This window comes from Danio rerio, chromosome 1 (assembly GCF_049306965.1).
Source record: "Danio rerio strain Tuebingen ecotype United States chromosome 1, GRCz12tu, whole genome shotgun sequence".
NCBI lineage: Eukaryota > Metazoa > Chordata > Actinopteri > Cypriniformes > Danionidae > Danio > Danio rerio.
Window position 1 is genome coordinate 43,663,713 of NC_133176.1, and position 18,903 is coordinate 43,682,615.

Sequence of the window (18,903 nt, forward strand, 5' to 3'; positions counted from 1 at the left end):
ATGCAAATTCTTTTCGTTTTATGTTCACATAATGAAAAGGAAGCAAAAGCACACAAAAATCCATTATGATGCTAGTAACATAGAACCCACCTGTGTGATTTATTAATTAAATGTAAAAACGGCTTGCCATATTGCCATGTAAAACGTACTAAAGTTTTGTTCTTAAGAGGACATCGGATGCTTCCTTTAGATAATGTGTCGCTAAAGGCCGAATTAAATGAGACCAACCGCGAGTTTGAAGGAGTGTGAAAGCGGGGGTCTTTCTCTGTAATTTGAGAAAGTAAAGCAGTGAACTTTGGATCTCTCAGCAGGCGTCGCCCTCTGCTCTGCACCACCATTGTCACCTGAGTTGCCATACAGGTCCGGCTGGTAACCGTGGTGATGGTGAATAATTGAGAGGGTACGGCCGGGCAAACACACACACACACACACCGCTTCATGAGAGGAAAGACCGATTTTTTAACAGATATTTCTTCACTGTTTTATCATGTTGGGTTGTTGTTGCTAACTGCACGTACACACACATATCTGAGCACACGTCGGTCATGGAGGGCGACGTGGATGAAGATGATGGGACTTTTACTAACATCTCACTGGCTGATGATTCAGGTAAGACTCGTGATTAAGTTAATTTGTTTAAAAGCTGATCGGAAATCAGTTTTATGACAGTTTTAGGAACCGAGTAAGTGATGTAGTTACTGCAACCACACAGGTTTTTAAGTTGGCTACTTTGAACGAACAGTTAAAATAATAAGTTGCACACATTGTGTACATAAGGTTTGTTTTGCACTTAATGTGTACACTGTTTTTACACAACTGGGTAAAAGTCTAGAATTATTGACCATTTTAATTAATTTAATTCTTAATTCTTATGCTCTCCAATGAAAAACTGGGCTGTGGACAGCTGATAGTTTGACAGAGAACTCAGTTCATATAAAGCAGGGGTGCCCAAACTTTTTCCTGTAAAAGGCCAAAAACCAAACTTCTTTGAGGTCTGTGGGCCGTATATATACCAAACATTATTACATTAAATTTGCCAAGGGGAATTTCCTCATTTATTCTGTAGTGTTACAAAATAGAGAAAACTTTGCTTTAAATCATATTTAATATCTAATGCAGTATAATTTTTAACATTTAGTAATAAAATTATTACAGTAAAAACATAAACAATTCCATTTATAACACAATAAAGTTCGATGCTGAATAAACTAGTCAAGTGGCACCCGACTTTACCTTATTATACTTGAAATACAGGGGCAGATTAAACCAATAAGCAAGGTAGGTGGCCGCTTGTGGCCACAGGACATCTGGGGGCCCCTAATAAATATTTAGATGTATAAATTATACTTATAAACTATACATAACACTGTTTTCTATCATATTTTGTAGAGTGAAAGTCAAACAAATAAAATTTTATGTAATTAAATATGGGCGACACAGTGGCGCCATAGGTAGTGCTGTCGCTGGTTCGAGAATATATCAGTGAATATTGATTTAATATCTTGTTTTTAAAGGTCGTGAAATGAGAAACCGACTTAATTCACAGCAGTGGAAAACATATAAACTATTCATTCATTCATTTTCTTTTCGCCTTAGTCCTTTTAGTAATCAGCGGAATGAACCGCTAACTTATCCAGCACGTTTTTACGCAGCGGATGCCTTTCCAGCACGCAACCCATCTCCGGGAAACGTCGACACACACTCACTCACACTCACACACTTCGGAAAATTTAGCCAACCAAATTAACCTGTAACGTTTGTTTTTGGACTGTGGGGGAAACCGAACCACCCGGAGGAAACCCACCCGAACGCAGGGAGAACATGCCAACTCCACACAGAAACGGCAACTTATCCAACCAAGGCTTGAACCAGAGACCTTCTTGCTGTGAGGCGACAGCACTACCTACTGCGCCCCTGCGTTGCCCCATATAAACTATAATCTTAATAATTTGTCCCCTTCATAGTGCATGATTCCACTTACAGCAAGTAGTCATTATGTGTACAAGTGACAGATTTTATCTTTAGCATGTAGGGACAAGACATTTCAGATTCTGGAGAGCATTTGATTAGACAGAAGATCTTAAGAGAAGCTAAGGTGCAGATTGATGTCATCAAAACAGTTGATTCATATTGGTGGGAGTGAGAAACAGTAAGCTGGAATGAATATTTTCTAAATGCTAACATTAAGGCTAAATGCTAAGGCTAACATTTAGATGCTAAAAGCAAAAAAAATCATCAGAATAACACAGAATTTAATATTTCTGACATAAGTAGGCAAACAGAGTGGTTAAAGACATATAAAGCAGACCTGAACGTATAACCACTTGTTTTTAAAAAGCGGTGTAAGGAGTACAGTATATTCCCATGGCAGTTGAAGTCAGCACAATAACTCAAGCGCCTAAATGTTGTAGCGCTGTGCAGCATGTGGTTTTCTTGTCCAAATACAGGAATGAATGGAGAGGCGTTGTGTCAACACATGTCAGAAAGCTCACTTGCCATAAGAGGCAGTAAGTGTGTACAGTATAAGCCTGTGTGCAGAGACGAGTTCAGCGAGCGTGTGTGAATGCAGCCACTGTCAGAGCAGCAGAAGCAGAACAAAGGCTGCATATTTCAGATGACTCACGTCTACTCGGTTTTAAAGAGATAGTTCACCCAAAAATGAACATTCTGTCATTTACTCACCCTCGTGTCATTCCCACGCCTGTACGACTTTATTTCATCTGTACAACACAAAAAGAGATATTGGTGAGTGCAGACTAAGGCCTGATATTGCTTAAAAAAGGGTACATTTGAACATGTTACTGTTATTGACCGACAAAGCAGGCGATTCATAAAAAATATATCGCATTTTGACAATACAGCATGGTAGGCAGTCAGATTATATTCAATCAATCAACTTTTATGCATATACAGTTCAAACCAGAAGTTTACATACACTCTAAAAAAAAAAGAAGCATAACCATTTTTTTTAAATAATGTCCAATGTTAAATCATACTAAACGTTTACTATTTTAGGTCTGTTAGGATTAGCTAAATCATTTACATTTGTTAAATGCCGGAATAATGAGAGAATTTTTTTTTTGATAATTTTTTGTTTTTTATTAATTTCTAGAGTCGAAAATTTACATACATTTCCTTGGTATTTTTAGCTTTGCTTTTAAACTGTATAACTTTGGTCAAATGTTTTGAGTATCCTTCCACAAGCTTCTCACAACAGTTTGAAGGAATTTTGGCCCATTCCTCTGACAGAATGGGTGTAACTGAGTCAGATTTGTTGGCTGTCTTGCTCGCACAAGCTTTTTCAACTCTGCCCACAAATTTTCTATAGGATTGAGATCAGGGCTTTGTGATGGACACTCACGCTGTTGTCCTTAAAGCACATTTTAACTAATTTGGCAGAATGCTTAGAGTTGTGGTCTGTTTGGAAGACCAATTTGTGGCCAAGATTTAATTTCCTGGCTGATGTCTTGAGATGTTGCTTCGGTATTACTACATAATGTTCTTTCTTCATGATGTCATCTATGCTGTGAAGTGGACCAGTTCTCCTGCAGCAAAACAGATCCACAACATGATGCTGCCGCCCCCATACTTCACAGTTGGGATGGTGTTCGTAGGCTTGTAAGCTTTCCCCTTTGTTCTCCAAATGTAACACTGATCATTATGGCTAAACAGTTCAATCATAGTTCCATCAGACCACAGGACATGTCTCCAAAAATTGTTCTTTTTCCCAGTGTAATTTAGCAAATTGAAATCTGGCTTTTTTGTTGATTCTGGCTTGTTGATTTTCCCCTGTTGTCACAAAAAGAAGCAGTGTGTATGAGGTTTTCCTTAAATACTATTCTAAAGTTGTGCCTCCAGTTAACTCAGATGTTGTCAATTAGCCAATCAGAAACTTCTAAAACAGTGACACCATCACCTGAACTTTTTCAGAGGCATAATAATATTATTGTATGTAAACTTGACTTTCAAAAAAAGTTAAAACAATTTCTCAAAAAATATCTCTCTCATTATTGACATGCACTATAGGTGAATTGGGTAGGCTAAATTGTTCGTAGTGTATGTGTGTGAATGAGTGTGTATAGGTGTTTCCCAGTGATGGGTTGCAGCTGGAAAGGCTTCCGCTGCGTAAAACATATACTGGATAAGTTGGCAGTTTATTCCGCAGTGGCCACCCCTGATGAATAAAGAGACTAAGCTCTTAAGAATATGAATAAATGAATGAATAACTGGAAATCATATTTGCAGCAATGCAGCCTATGACTATCGAAGTACAACATTGTTCACAGTCACGTAGTGCTAAATTTGTTTTGAAGTCATACTTACATGGGATTTCAGACCGAATAAAAAGCCAATTTTACCGAAATTATTAAAAAGCATTTACAGCAACACAAATATGATGATGGAATTATAGTTTGGAGAATTGATTTTCCCAAAATATATTTCTAATTATTATTATTATTATTAGTAGTAGTATTGCTGATAATAAATTTGATGATGCCCACTCTTTCAAGTACTGTTCTTTATACAAGAAAAGGCAAGTAGTTTGCTCTAAGAATTCTGACTACATCCTCAAATTTACAGAGAGCTTTGTCTCCCTCTGTCGGCGCTTATCTGAAGTAAGAGTTTATTTCAAAATAAAGGAAGAAGTGATGAGGTAACGGACAGTCAAGTATCATTCATTACCTTGGCATCTTCTTTGAAGACTTGATCTTTTTTGTCATCTTTAATAACGCTGAGAGCTTCAGTTTTGTACAATCAGGTATGATGAGCTACTTTCAGTGTGCTGTTGTTTGTTTATCGTTACTTAAGCGCTTGCTTTCAAGTCTATTTCGTCTCGACGTATTAAGTTCCTTGCGAGCTTTTTAGCAAGTTTATTCGTTGCTGATTGTTTAAATAGAATTTAGTTAGCTGTGTAATTTACCTTACAAGTCTTTTAGCACAGGCTGCAGCGGCCTGTAATGCATGAGAACGAATGGACGTAGCATAAGTTAAAACTTCCTAAAACCATTCTCTACGTATATGTTACTGTAATGTCGTGCATATTATTAGTTATATAATACATATAATTATTTCTAAACATGTAAATTACAACGGTCTTAGCTTACTGAGAGGGATATATTTGTCAGGCGATGGTTTGTTGTGTTAGCCAATGGCTAACTTTGCTAACTGCTCATCTTGCATGGTCTTGGAAACGGTCAACATTAAGTTTACTTTTTTACTCCAACGAGAACTGTTAAATTACACGGTTGTATGTCTTTAAACATGCATTATGGGTATGTTTTATATTACAATTCTTTTATTTCCTACAGCTGACGGTGAACCTACAGTCCTGCGCTTCAGATCAGAGGAGCAGTACAGCACCATGAACTGTGAGATCGATGGTAAATATCACTCACATTATATATATATATATATATATATATATATATATATATATATATATATATATATATATACATATATATATATATATATATATATATATTTTTTTTTTTTTTTTTTTTTACAAGTATAATTAGCATTTAGACCACATTCAGATTATAGTGGGTATGTTTTTTTAAATGTTTTTTAGGAGATATGGAGAATCAAGTTGAGCAAGAGGAGAAAACAAGACTCATAAACCAAGTGTTGGAGCTTCAGCACACGTTAGAAGGTGTAAACTCTTTTTTTATCTTGCTCTAGTGGCTTCTTGTTGCTGTTTTGTTTTTTAACTGAATATACATCTTCATGTTTTCCTCTAATCCACTCTAGCACTCCTAATAGTTGCCAGAAAATGCTGATGCCATCTCTAATTCTGTATCTCTGTCTTCATTAGATCTCTCTGCACGTGTGGATGCGGTTAAAGAGGAGAACCTTAAGCTTAAATCGGAGAACCAGGTTCTTGGGCAGTACATCGAGAACCTCATGTCCGCCTCAAGTGTGTTTCAGACCACCGACACCAAAAGCAAACGGAAATAAGTGAATGCGTGTTTCACCTACATCTTCTCTTCTCTACATTCAGACTACACATAAGCCGCTGCTCGTTTTTTATTTATTTTGTTGTAAAATATACAGATGCATCTCTCAGCATGGTTTGGGCAATACTTGAATGGACTGAGCTGCTGCCTCTCCCTGTCAGCTAACTGTGTTAGGAGATATAAAGGGATGCATGATGCGTTTTGTGATCAGATAAGTACAGATTACCTTCTGCATAATTCATTTAGCAGGTGCATAACCAATCTCAGACCCTCTCTTTGACTTCACAGCCTAAATACTAGAAAGCCAAAGTCTGGATTTGAAGAGATGTCTTGGATTGTAGCTACTAATATTTACATTGGAAATGCATTATGAAACATGTAAAGCACAGACTGCTCAAACTTTTCCCTGAAAATGCATGACATCCCATAATCATCCATAACCAACAGCATGAATTCAAAACTAAAAATAGATCAACAAAAGTAGTCGTTTCATTTGTTACAACCAAAGTTCTAGTTATCTCAATGACAGTCGCTTAGTTGATGCAAAAATATCTGCCAGTTGAGTTCTGCCACACATACAAACTGGGTTGTACTTCGTCTTGAGCAGCTTTCCAAGTATTACTCAACCGGAGAAGGATAATACACTCTGAACCAGCTAGGACTCCTGTCTTAAAGCGGTAGTTCATCCAAATAATCAAATGTACTCACTAATTACTCCCCCTCAAGTGCTACCAACCCTTTGTGAGTTTCTTTATTCTGTTAAACACAAAAAGTATTTTGAGAAAAACTGAAAACCGGTAACATTGACATCCATAACAGAAAAAAATAACTAATAACTAATGTGGAAGACAACGGTTATAGGTTTGCTGCTTTCTTTAAGATATCTTCTTTTGTGTTCAACAGAACAAAGGAAGTCTAAAATGTTTGAAAGGATAAGTAAATAATAAGAGATGTTTCAGTTTTGGGTGGACTATCCCTTTAACATTCACATTGTGCGTGCCAGTGTTGCCAAGTCCTCAGTTTTCCATTAGAGTTGCTCTACTTTGCCGTTTTTTTTAATTCAGCAGTTCTCAATACTGGTCCCCACAAACATTGCTTTGCCTTTTTGCATATCACTATTGTTTAAGACATAATTTAAATAACCAGCTCATTGGAAGAGAGCTCCAAGAAGGAACTGTTCAGATCAGCATGTTCCCTGCATAGTGTTCAGTGCTGTCTACCCCCTAAACACACCTAGCTAAACTTGTTTACTTTATAAAAAAGAAAAAGATTTGCACTACAACACTGTTTGCAGTATCGTCAAGTATTACAGAAGTGTGAAGGGTTATGTAGCTATAATGAGATTTGCATAAAAGTCATGTCTTGTGTAAGTTATCATTTGTATTGAACATGCTTTCAAACTGGAATCATGGCAGAATATCCTGTGATGTTCACTTAAATGGAACAAACGTCTGGGGTCTTATTTATAATATATATATATATATATATATATATATATATATATATATATATATATATATATATATATATATATATTTGCTTTATAAATAAACTACTACTACTACTACTATAGACTTTAGGAGTGACTTTTATTTTAGTTATGACTTTTTAAACATTCTGTAAGGGTTCTACAGATGAAAATAGCCATTCTATGCTTATTCTGGTACATTTTACAGTAATGTATATTAATGTGCATTGATCCTGTAAATAAGCTAAACTACTAGTACTATAAACATGGCTTTTGTGCAAAGTTGTGATCTATTCAGAATTCATACACCTTTTTACTACTAAAATTCCATGACTTTTCCTAGACTTTTCCCAGAACTTTCAAGTACATTTTCATGACGTAATGTTTCATGTAATGTCTACATATACATGGTAAATAAGAAAAACAATGACGTTCAAGTTAATTACAGCATATCAAAGAAAACGCAACAATCTATTTTAAATTAGTTTTTATATTTTGATAATGCTCACACAGCACTAACAATGTGAGAGCAAGTTTTTGGCCAAGGACAGAAAAGTAGACAAGTAACCTATATTCAAGTTAGGGCTGCACAATATATTGTTTCAGCATTGAAATCGCAATGTGTGCATCCGCAATAGTCCCATCGCAAGATATGTTGGGATTATAGTTTAATATAGAGTTTAAAGTAAACATTTATCATCTGCAAGCATTTTTTAAGAGATAGTTCACCCAAAAATTACTTACCATTTTCATTACACCCTTCACATGTCTCAAACATTTATGAGTTTTCTTTTTTAAATGAACGCAAAAAGAATTTAATTTAAAAACTCCTATATTATTGAAACAAGTGAAGTGTGAGTAAATAGTGAGTACATTTTAATCTTTGAGTAAACTGTCCCTTTAAGGCCTGTGACTGTGAACATCAATATTTCAAATTTTAAAACATCTGCCACAAGAAACTTTTAGTAACTTTAATAGAGATTAAATAATATACAGTAAAGACTATGCAGTGTTGATTATTCAATATATGTACCTGATTAGTGAATACCTGAAAATTACAATTATCTTTTAGTTTCACTGTTTTATTTATCTATGCTTGTAATTTATTTGTTATATATTATTTAAGATTTACACCCATACAACCCCCCCCCCAAAAAAAAAAAAATTCAATGCAAATAAACGTGTTAAATCATCATAATGTATATTATAGAAATAAAAATATCATAATGTCTGATTTTTCCAATATTGCGCAGCCCTAATTCAAGTATACAGATATTTGTTAAACTAATTTCCAAGATTTTCAGAAAACTGTGTGGGTTTTTCTTTTATCCAAAACTTTTCCAGGCCTGGAAAATGCCATGTCAAAATTCAATGACTTTTCCTGGTTTTCCAAGATCGTATCACCCTGTCTATTAAAAATAAATAAAAACTTGATAAATGTGCACCACTTTAAATAAACTATAAGCAAACATATTTAATCTATATATTGACTTAATTGAACCACTTTAAATCATCATGTGAGCCATAATCATTAATATATAAATGTCTTTTCACTTTTACCAAAGTTTCTATGCAACATTTTATAAATAAGACCCCTGAAGATATGCAAGGTGAGGGGTCATGCGGACCAGGATTCAGAAATGATGTTTTAGTCTGTGGGTTCAACCAAGAGGAATAAAAAAAATACAATTTAAATACTTTAGAGCATAATCTCAAACTCAATTCCTGGAGGGCCACAGCTTTGCACAGTTTTGCTCCAGACGTAATCAAACAGTTTATGCAACTAATCAATGTGTTCAAGACTTTTGATCACCTTAATTACTTGGATCAGCTGTGCTTTAATAGGGTTGGAGCAAAACTGTGCAGAGCTGTGGTCCTCCAGGAATTGAGTTTGAGACCCATTCTTTAGAACAGTGTTTCTCAACCACCTTCCTGGGGGACCAACAGCTCTGCACATTTTCCATGTCTCCTTAACCAAACACACCTGATTCAGATCATCAGCTCATTAGCAGAGACTGATAAACCTGTAATGGTTGTGACAGAAAGGAGACATCCAAAACATGCAGTGTTGCTGGTCCTCCAGGAATGTGGTTGACAAACATGGCTTTAGAACATCAGTCTCTAACTGGATTCCTGGAGAGCCGCAGCTTTGGACATTTTTTTCTCCCACCCTAATTAAAAACAGCTGATTCAACTTATCAAGGTGTTCATAACTTCTAGAGACTATTAAGCATGTGTGAGTTAATGGTGGTTGGAAACTATGCAGAGCTGTGGCCCTCCAGAAATTGAGTCTGAGACCACTGCGTTAGCAGATAGACACCACCATCCCTCCCAGAATGCCAGTATAGGCTACTTTGAGTAACATTTTATCATGAGATTTGTTATAAAGACCTGGCAACCTTGGTGTGTGTATTATTTAATTGTCCACACAGACATAATAACAAGTCCTCCTGATGAAAATGGCAAACACTTGAATTTATCCAAAAAAAGACCTGACTAGTGCACAAACCTGCCATGTTTCTTGTAGGATCAATAGATTGAAATGGCCCAGTGTAAACTGAAGCACTGAGAGTTGGCTCTTTGTGGTTGTGTCCTTTGCATTCAGCGACTTGAAATGGATTGTAGCTTTTACTGCTTTCAGAGACTGAAATCTGCTGAATGATATTGATCTGACTGCTCTTTGAGCGACATTTATGAGTACAGATGCTTTTTTTCCCCCTTTCTTATGTAAAATTTCACTACAAATGATCAGCACAACGCTAAAAGACCTGCCACAACACTACATACTACGTCTTTTTGAGTTTTAATTTAATGAACAATTTCATTTGCATAATTTATGTCTGCAAACACCCAATGTAAAGTACTGCCTGTTTTAAAAGTGTACATTTTATTTTGTTACGATTATGCCTTTAATAAAATAATTTGCAAGTAAACGGCTTCTGGTTGAAGTCATGGCAGCAGCGCACAGACTTTTATAGTAAATATTTATTTCCAAGAGCAATGAACAGTTTGCAAACATGTAAACAAAAGGCTTTCCTCGTAAGGCTGAACACATGAACTATAAAACGAAACAAAAAGCAGAAAAACAAAACTGTTCATCACTGGAAAAACAACCTGTCTGCTTCCAGAGAGCTCTGTGGCGGTCAGTCTGCTGTCAGTGGGAGTGTTTTGTGTGTGTGTGCTTACGGTTTGAGAGTGTGTCAGCTCTTGACTGTGCGTAATGACTTACTCTGATGCCAAAAAGCAATACTGTTCTGCGTTCCTAGCACTCCACTGACCTAGTTCGTCTTCTCCACGGCCTGCTCTAACTGTGCTAAAATAACAACAAAATGCAAGATTAAAAAAAGTCTATGCTTAAAGTGTCATATTTTTCAAACAATAAATACGATCAGAGCAATTTGATCATGTTAAAAAGCTCATAGCTTAAAAGGAACGGAACCCTTTTTAATAACTTAACCAACTGAAACGTTGAGGTGATCATAAACTAGTTTATCTGTCTAAAATGTTAACTTCCCTTCACAGTTTTCAGGACTCTTGTAGGGAAACACCGGTCCAGTGCTACTCCTTGAATTCTAATCTAAAAAGGAAAGGAGAAAAACTCAGCAGGTCTGACTTTTGGATCTAAATCCCGACGGTAACCGATAAGAACTAAGCGGAAGACTGAAAGAGGGGAGGCGAGGTTGAGCCGGATGAAGGATGACCTCTTCAGGAGAGCGGCTAGGTTTGCCGTTTTTTGCATGCTAAAGGGCGTAAAGCCGAAAGCATGCAGCAAAAAGAGGCAAAGGAACAAGAGACGGGAGGAAACGTAGGGAAGAGGTGGGGTTTCAGTCCTTTCGTACTCTTCTCTTTCTCACAGCTTTAGGCTCTTCTTCTCTGCTTTCGAGTCCCTCGTCGGCGTCCTTCATCTGGAAGAATAAAAACTGTTAGTCCTATGACAGTAAGTAGATCTAGATTATCAGAACACGCGGTGCTTTCCACAGGTTTAAAATATACTTGCAGTGGTAGCCTGATTGAAACACACCTTTTACCCACACAGCACATAAATAGTTAACTATATGCAACAAACCAAACATAATTAGTTTTTTTTCTTATTATCTATTTTAAACTTTTGCATTTCAATGGATCAAAGTAAAAAAAATAAAAAATAAAGACTTGAAAAAAAAATCCACTATTATGCCATTTAGGAGCCATGTGCACCCACTGACAGGTCAAATCTGCTTCTCTCTATCTCTCATTCAAGTTTAGGTTTCTTTATTGGCATGACATTTTTTTACAGTATTGCCAAACCATTGTAGATGTATAAAATATGTAACATATTGACATCATCAAATTAATTAAATATACAGCAAATAAGAAATAAATGACAGAAACCGTAATAAAAACAGACAACACCTCTAAATATAATAATTGCAAGAATAAAACATGTAAATTATTTAAATAAGACTTGAATTACCCATTTCTAATGGTAAACAAATATTCTGCAGCCATTTTAAAAGTAATTTTGTCCTCTCCAAGTATTTAATAAAGTTTTTCTGAGTCGTTTAAATAAAATAATAATTTAATGTCTCTCTCGCGACTATGTGCATAAAATTACCTACAGCTTTGAAAAGGAAAGCAAAACCAAATCCCGGACGTTTTAGTAGATTAAAAAACCTTGGCTGGATGCAAAACGTGCTGGTCTGGAGAGCACGTGAGTGTTGACAGTTCTCGGAAGTTCAGCGGAACGAGCAGTATGAAACAGGTAAAGGAGAGAATATTTTCCAGTACATAACCAATCGCGGATGTTTATGTTAGGGGGGGATACAAAAAAGTGTCAAAGGATCAAAATAATAATAAAAAGGGTCACTAAATATACTTTGCCGGCTGTTAATATACCTGGGTGGCCTAATTGCCTAAAGGTTTTTTTTTGTTGAATCAAATTAACTTTTCTAGTCATATTAACATCCATCAGTCAAACTGACTAAAAATATTACGTAAAACTAAACAAATTTATTTGATTGTACATTCATTTATTCATTTTCTTTTTGGCTCAGTCCCTTTATTAATCGGGTCGCCACAGCAGAATGAACCGCCAACTTATCCAGCACATGTCTTACACAGCGGATGCCCTTCCAGCCGCAACCCAACACTGATAAACACCCCCACCATACATAAATGCCAACTGACCCAGACGGGGCACAAACCAGCAACCTTCTTGCTGTGAGGCAATTGTGCTATACACTGCACCACCGTGCTGCTGCCCCTTTTAACTGATTCAAATTAAAGTAAAAGGGTTACACGGTGGCTCAGTGGCTCAGTTCAAAGGCATTCGCTACAGGTGAATTGAATAAGTAAATTGGCTGTAGTGTATGTGTGTGAATGAGTGTGTATCGGTGTTTCCCAGTCTTGTGTTGCGGCTGGAAGGGCATCCGATGTGTAAAACATATGCTGGATAAGTTGGCGGTTCATTCCGCCGTGGCGACCCCTGATGAACAAAGAGACTAAGCCGAAGAAAAATTAATTAATGAAATTAAAGTAGCAGCAATTTTTACAGTAACTTTCTGTATTTAGATGGGAGAGAAAAGCTTTTGCTTCATTACACTTCTTTTTGTACACTCTTATTATCTGTACATTTTATTTAATATGTTTTTTGCTCAAATAAGGAAAGAGTTAGCAGTTTATTATTAGAGATTACCAGAGGTGTGGACTCGAGTCATGTGACTTGGACTCGAGTCAGACTCGAGTCATGAATTTGATGACTTCAGACTCGACTTGACAAAATATGAAAAGACTTGCAACTCGACTTGGACTTGAACATAAATGACTCGGACTTTCACTTGGACTTGCGCCTATTGACTTGTAAAGACTTGCTACTTTCTATAAAAAGCCCAAAGATAAAAAGTATGTTGACACGGAGCATCTCTGTGTGTGTGTGTGTGACAGAAAGCATGCGCGCATACTTTCGACCACTAGCGCTTTGTGGCGCACTTCCGTGTTTTTGCACCAGCGGGAAATTTGAAGATGCCATTTTCATTCTGACTCGGAGAGTGAAATAAACACATCCGTGATCTGCTCCTTTTGTTTTATTCAGCGGATTTACAACATCTGTCAAAGGTAAGATACTTAACTACTCGCAATGTGTTACTGTTGTGCAAAAGCATTGTTTTACTGTTGTGCATAAGTCAATGAACTTCAGTTTTTTTAACCAAACTTACCCTCTCGTCATTTATTTCACATAATTATGAATGAACATGGCTGTAATTTATGTTTTTGCACTTGGTCGTTTGTGTCAATGCGCATATTATGTTTTATTTTTGTGTTTTGCCCATCCTCTGACAGTATTTTCTAACTATTTAATTAGTAGTAATAATAATTACATGCCATAATAACTAGATATATATATAATTTATTTTTAAAGCTCTTAAAACTGTGAAAAAAGTGTTTTGTTATTTTTTGGTAACATTTTGCAACAAGGTTTCTTTAGTTAATCTATGTACTAACATGAACTAATAATGAACTATACTTTTAAACCTTTATTAATTATAGTTTAACATTTACTATTGCATAATTACAATTTAAAGGTATGCTTGTTAACATTAATGTTAATGCACTGTGATTTAACAAAGGTTAACCAATAATTTTATTTCCATTAATTAATGAATACTGTAATGATTTGTAACTGTACTTCACTGCATTGTTTGTTCACATTAGTACATAGATAAACTTAATTAATTAATACAACCTTATTGTAAAGTGTTACCTTTTTCATATTTTGGATTGATACTATTAATTTTATTTAGTATTTAAAACCTTAAAAGTATTTGTATTATTGTTGATGTTATGCCTCTTAGCAATATTTTATTCCTCTATATGGTTTTTAATAAAATTTTTATTGTGAGATTGTAATGTAATGCATCTATATTGTTGAATTTCTGTTTGTTTGTTTTTCTGTATTTCTCCCTCTATATTTAAGGATTATCTACTATTTTTAAGGTACTTAAAACCAACCATCTAATAAAAAATACAATTTACAATCACATTTCGTTTCATGAGTGTCTTTGTTCCTGTTTTGTAAGACTCTTATTTTAACAGATTTCATTGGAAAACACTTGACTGATCATTCAATTAAAGTTTTACCTTTATTATTCCATCACTCAATGAGATCATCTAATTGAGAGTTGAATTACTCCATTTGTAATTGTTTTTAAATAAACTAAAAACGAAGACTTGTTTTATTCAGTTTGTTGAAGTGTAGTGATTTAAACTCTACTTTACATATTAAAATATATTTAAAACCACTATGAATGTATTTAAACTAATATTTAAATTTATATAACTGTTTCACTGTGGGTATTTCTATTTTAATTTATTTAGCACATTTATTGCCTATTCAAACATGAAAACAAGTTTTAGATAATTTGTGGCTCTAATAAATTGTTAAACAAATTGTTAAGCTGCTTTGACACAATCTACATTGTAAAAGCGCTATACAAATAAGGCTGAATTGAATTGAATTGACCAGCAAAATCCAGCTAAAACCAGCTTGACCAGCCTGGTTTAAGCTGGACATAGCTGGTTTTGGCTGGGCTCCCAGCCTGGCTAGGCTGGTCAAGCTGGTTTTAGCTGGTCATCTCCCAGCCTGCCCAGATAAGACTAGGCTGAAAATGGCTGGAAACCAGCCTGGAAATGACCAAAACCCCTCTAAAACCAGCCTGATCGACCAGCTAAAACCAGCCTAGGCTGGTTCAAGCTGTTTTTTTTCAGTAGGGATTTTTGACAAAATGGTCTAAAATGATAGTTTACAAGTGCCTAAGTGGGATTTGAACACCGTTCTTTATGAAAAGAAAGAAAAATCTGATTTGCTCTGACATTACTTTCACCAGTGGGCAGGTACTTCAATCTGATTGGCTGGTCTCTCGTGCACGTATTCAGTCTCACTGCGTTTGCTTGACTTTTGTCCACACTGGCGCCTCAAACCTTTCCTGCTTTTGCTCTCCAGAGATCCTCCTGGTAAATTGATTATTCCAGAATGTTGATATGGTTTATATATTGCTACACTATTTAGTAACAATACATTAAAAACTATGAGGTTAAGGTAAATTCTATAATAAATGCTAGTGTTTTTGAGAATTAGGTATACTGCCTATGTTTAAGCCTAGTATTATTTACAAGTTGTTAATGAATGCTTCAGCATACTTTAGTATTAAGAATAGTGAACTGATAAAATAAAATACAGAGTGTAGTTTTTCTACAGTAAAGTGTGGTGAATTGTAGTATAATATACCCTATATTGTAAAAAACTACAGCACTGGGTAATTTGTTTATATTACACTTGTGTTACCAAAGCAACTATAATATGACCCCAACAAATTAATTAAAGTACTTTACTATAGTACTGTTCAAAACACTGTCCATGCCAATAGATGTGTTCAGGGGCCCTGTGGAACAGCTTTTCCTCAAAATGAAGAGGATGACATGGAAAATGTCCTCCACAATCTCATCAATAATGTGGAAGACAGCAGAGACGTGTTCATTTTATTTTAGTTGCCATGATAAAATGGGATTGATAGTGAGATTTATTTAAAGAGTGAATAGTACAGTAGGCAATAATGCCTAATCAAGTTTTTCCTTATTTTTATCACAGTTAAATTTCTGCTTGCTTTAGTTATATTTTTGTTTAAATGTTTTTTTATTTGATTAGTATTGTACACCTTTCGGATGATTAATAAATGTTTGTAAAACAAAATACATTCTTTACATCCAACATCTATTCTCTGTGTCTTTAAGTGTTTGTAACTGGAAATATCTCATCATAAAACATACAGCCAAAATTTTATGGTTTATTAGATTAAAAATTTAATATGTAAGTCTATTTTAGTATTTTGGTTTTTGTTAATAAATAGTCCCTCAATATAAATCATATCAAAAAGCACGAAAGGAAGAGGAAACACAAGACTCAAAATCTGTATATAATCTCTGAGAGTACGCAGGAAAATGTGTGCGTGAGCAGTGCATATCTGAGAGCGAGAAAATTTGCGCGTGAGCAGCGTATATTTCAGAGCTCGCAAGCAGTTTTGTCCACAGAGGAAATCGGTGCACGAGCGTCACACAAGGTAGAGAGCAAAGTTCTTCATTGTTATGTGAAAAAAACAACGTTAATGTTTGTATAAAGTAGCCGACTTCATTTAGAATATGTGCCACAATTTTACATTGCTGCTAGACAGATTTGCATCTTCATCTCTTCAGCACACACGAGATTCAATTGACAAAATACCAAGTTCACTCAATTTTACTTTGCAGCATACAGGAGTTGTTGGTCTACTGCTGCCTCATTGAGGTCGTTTATGTAGTTTTAGTTAATCACAAGTTGATCACAGAAGACATAACATAGCACAACTAAACTTAAGGAACTAGACAGCAGTAGACCTGCAATTTCTGTGTGATGTGAGGCAAAATGGACTCTATTGTAGTGGAACTCGTTCTTGTGCAATGTGCTGTGTAGACAAGATGCAGCACTGTTTAGCACTTTTTCAGAAAATTACATTTGTGTTTTTATATATCTGAGCAATGTTCTTTCATAAAAAAAGGTTTGTTTAATAAATACAGATCTTACAACCATACATAATCTGTTTACAGTTAATTTTTCTGTTAAAAAGACTCGAAAAGACTCGATAATCAAACTGCAGGACTTTGGACTTGACTTGAGACTTGTTGCCTTTGACTTGGGACTTGACTCGGGACTTGCCTGTCTTGACTCGGGACTTGACTCGGGACTTGAGGGCAATGAATTGAGACTTACTTGTGACTTGCCAAACAATGACTTGGTCCCACCTCTGGAGATTACTAACTGATTTCAGATTAACACACTTCTACCAAGTAAAAAGTGCACAAAACTGTGATTGGGCATTTTAAACGTTAACAAATTGTTCTTCTAAAGCCTTGATTTCCACAGTGTCGGTTAATTTGATTACCATTTTGATAATACATTTGTATTAAATCATAAACCCAGTAAAACACAAATAGGAATTCCTGAAAAAATAAAATAAACCTTTGTAGGTCTTATTACTGCGATCATACAAAGTTTAAATTATCATTATTATTACGTTTTATAGTTTTAAAAATTCAAATATTTTTTTTCTATTAAAGAGCCCATATTATACATGAAATAGGGTCATATCTTGGTTGTAAGGGTCTCCAACAACAGTCTAATAGGCATGCAAGGTCAAAAAACACTTTCATGGTCTTATAATCTGCATTTATTTTTACCTAATTATCCCAGCGACTCCCGTATGAATCGTCCAGTGATTCATTTGTTCCCAAACCCCTCCTTAGCGCGAAGCTAATCTGCGCTGATTGGACCGATGACAGTCTGTCGCGATTGGTCGACTGCCTTCAGTCAGAGAGTGAAATGGCCAATAGCTAATCAGCAATATAAAAAGTAATCACAGTTCATACACGCTCGATAGTGTAGGCGTGGATTTTAGCTGCCACACACACACAAACACACACACACACACCTCCGGACGACAACGCTCCCGCTTCCGCCCGCACCCGGCAGGTTTTAACCTGAGAACCCGCTCCATTTTCTGCCTGCCGCGCCCGATCCCACTAGAGCGGGGGAGAACACTACCAAAATCACCCAGCTATACAGTCCAGACAGCCAAGATGTCTGTATAAACACACACACAACACCAAGCACACAAAGCTCGCGCTCGCTCTCTCTCTCTCTCTCACGCGCGCACTAACACACACACACACACACACACACAAACACCAAGCAGACTCTCTCTTTCTCATTCGCATAGCAATATCCGTGATATTGCTAGACAGCCGGCTCCCGTCCCAAATTAAACCCGTTACCGACTGCTCCCGCGATTTATTCGGAAATTTATTCCCGCGCCGCAGAAATCTGGCGCGGGGACAGCCGCGGGAATTCAGAACTCTACCACGGAGCTCCATAAACAAAGCAGCACGCGTCGCGTTTTTAACGTGACTTTGCACGCGATAGGAGAATATAGCCAGTTAACCTGATACAGTACACTCGGTTACAAGTAACAAAACACAACTAAATACATTTGCAAGCTAGAGTCAACGGGGCAACAACTTTAACCGCACGTACTTACACTTGAGAAATGTAGGAAGAAACCCATCCTGATGTCCATCAGTAAGTTACTCTTTACTGATCCTTCCTTTAACAAACTCAGATGAAGTATTCTTTGTAGCATGTAGCTTCCAGAAGTTTCCAGTAGTTTCCAATTGCTTGGTTATAATGCTGATGTTTCATCTTTGGGTAGAGACTCAATATAATATCCATCTGCAGTGTGACTTCAATCGACCGGCATGTTTGTGTGCATGTGTTTGTTTGTGTGTGTGTGTGTGTGTCTGGGTTTCTGCGTCAGAGGACGGGGCCTCAGGTTTGAAATCTCCCGGGTTTGCGCGTGCACGTGAATAACTTGATTTCGTTCGTACGTCATGGCGAAACACCTAATGACTCGGTAT

General features: G+C 36.2%; 2 protein-coding genes across 4 annotated transcripts in view; one reads left to right on the plus strand and one right to left on the minus strand.

Moving 5' to 3' along the window:
• Nucleotides 1-422: 422 nt before the first annotated feature.
• On the plus strand, nt 423-7,405 carry scoca (short coiled-coil protein a). 2 transcript variants are annotated; one of them, NM_001077559.1, is given in 4 exon segments: nt 423-609; nt 5,310-5,381; nt 5,573-5,653; nt 5,816-7,219. In NM_001077559.1, coding segments are annotated over 4 exon segments (360 nt in total). In that variant the 5' UTR covers nt 423-545; the 3' UTR covers nt 5,959-7,219.
• Nucleotides 7,406-10,362: 2,957 nt separating this feature from the next.
• The window catches only part of clgn (calmegin), a 35,610-nt gene continuing 27,069 nt past the window's right edge, over nt 10,363-18,903 (minus strand). Inside the window, exon 15 of one of the 2 annotated variants that reach the window (XM_005160003.5) lies at nt 10,363-11,330. In XM_005160003.5, coding sequence (XP_005160060.1) covers nt 11,250-11,330 — 81 coding nt within the window. In that variant the 3' untranslated portion in view covers nt 10,363-11,249. The remainder of the gene's footprint in view (nt 11,331-18,903) is intronic. The other variant, NM_001077541.1, reaches the window with a different exon arrangement.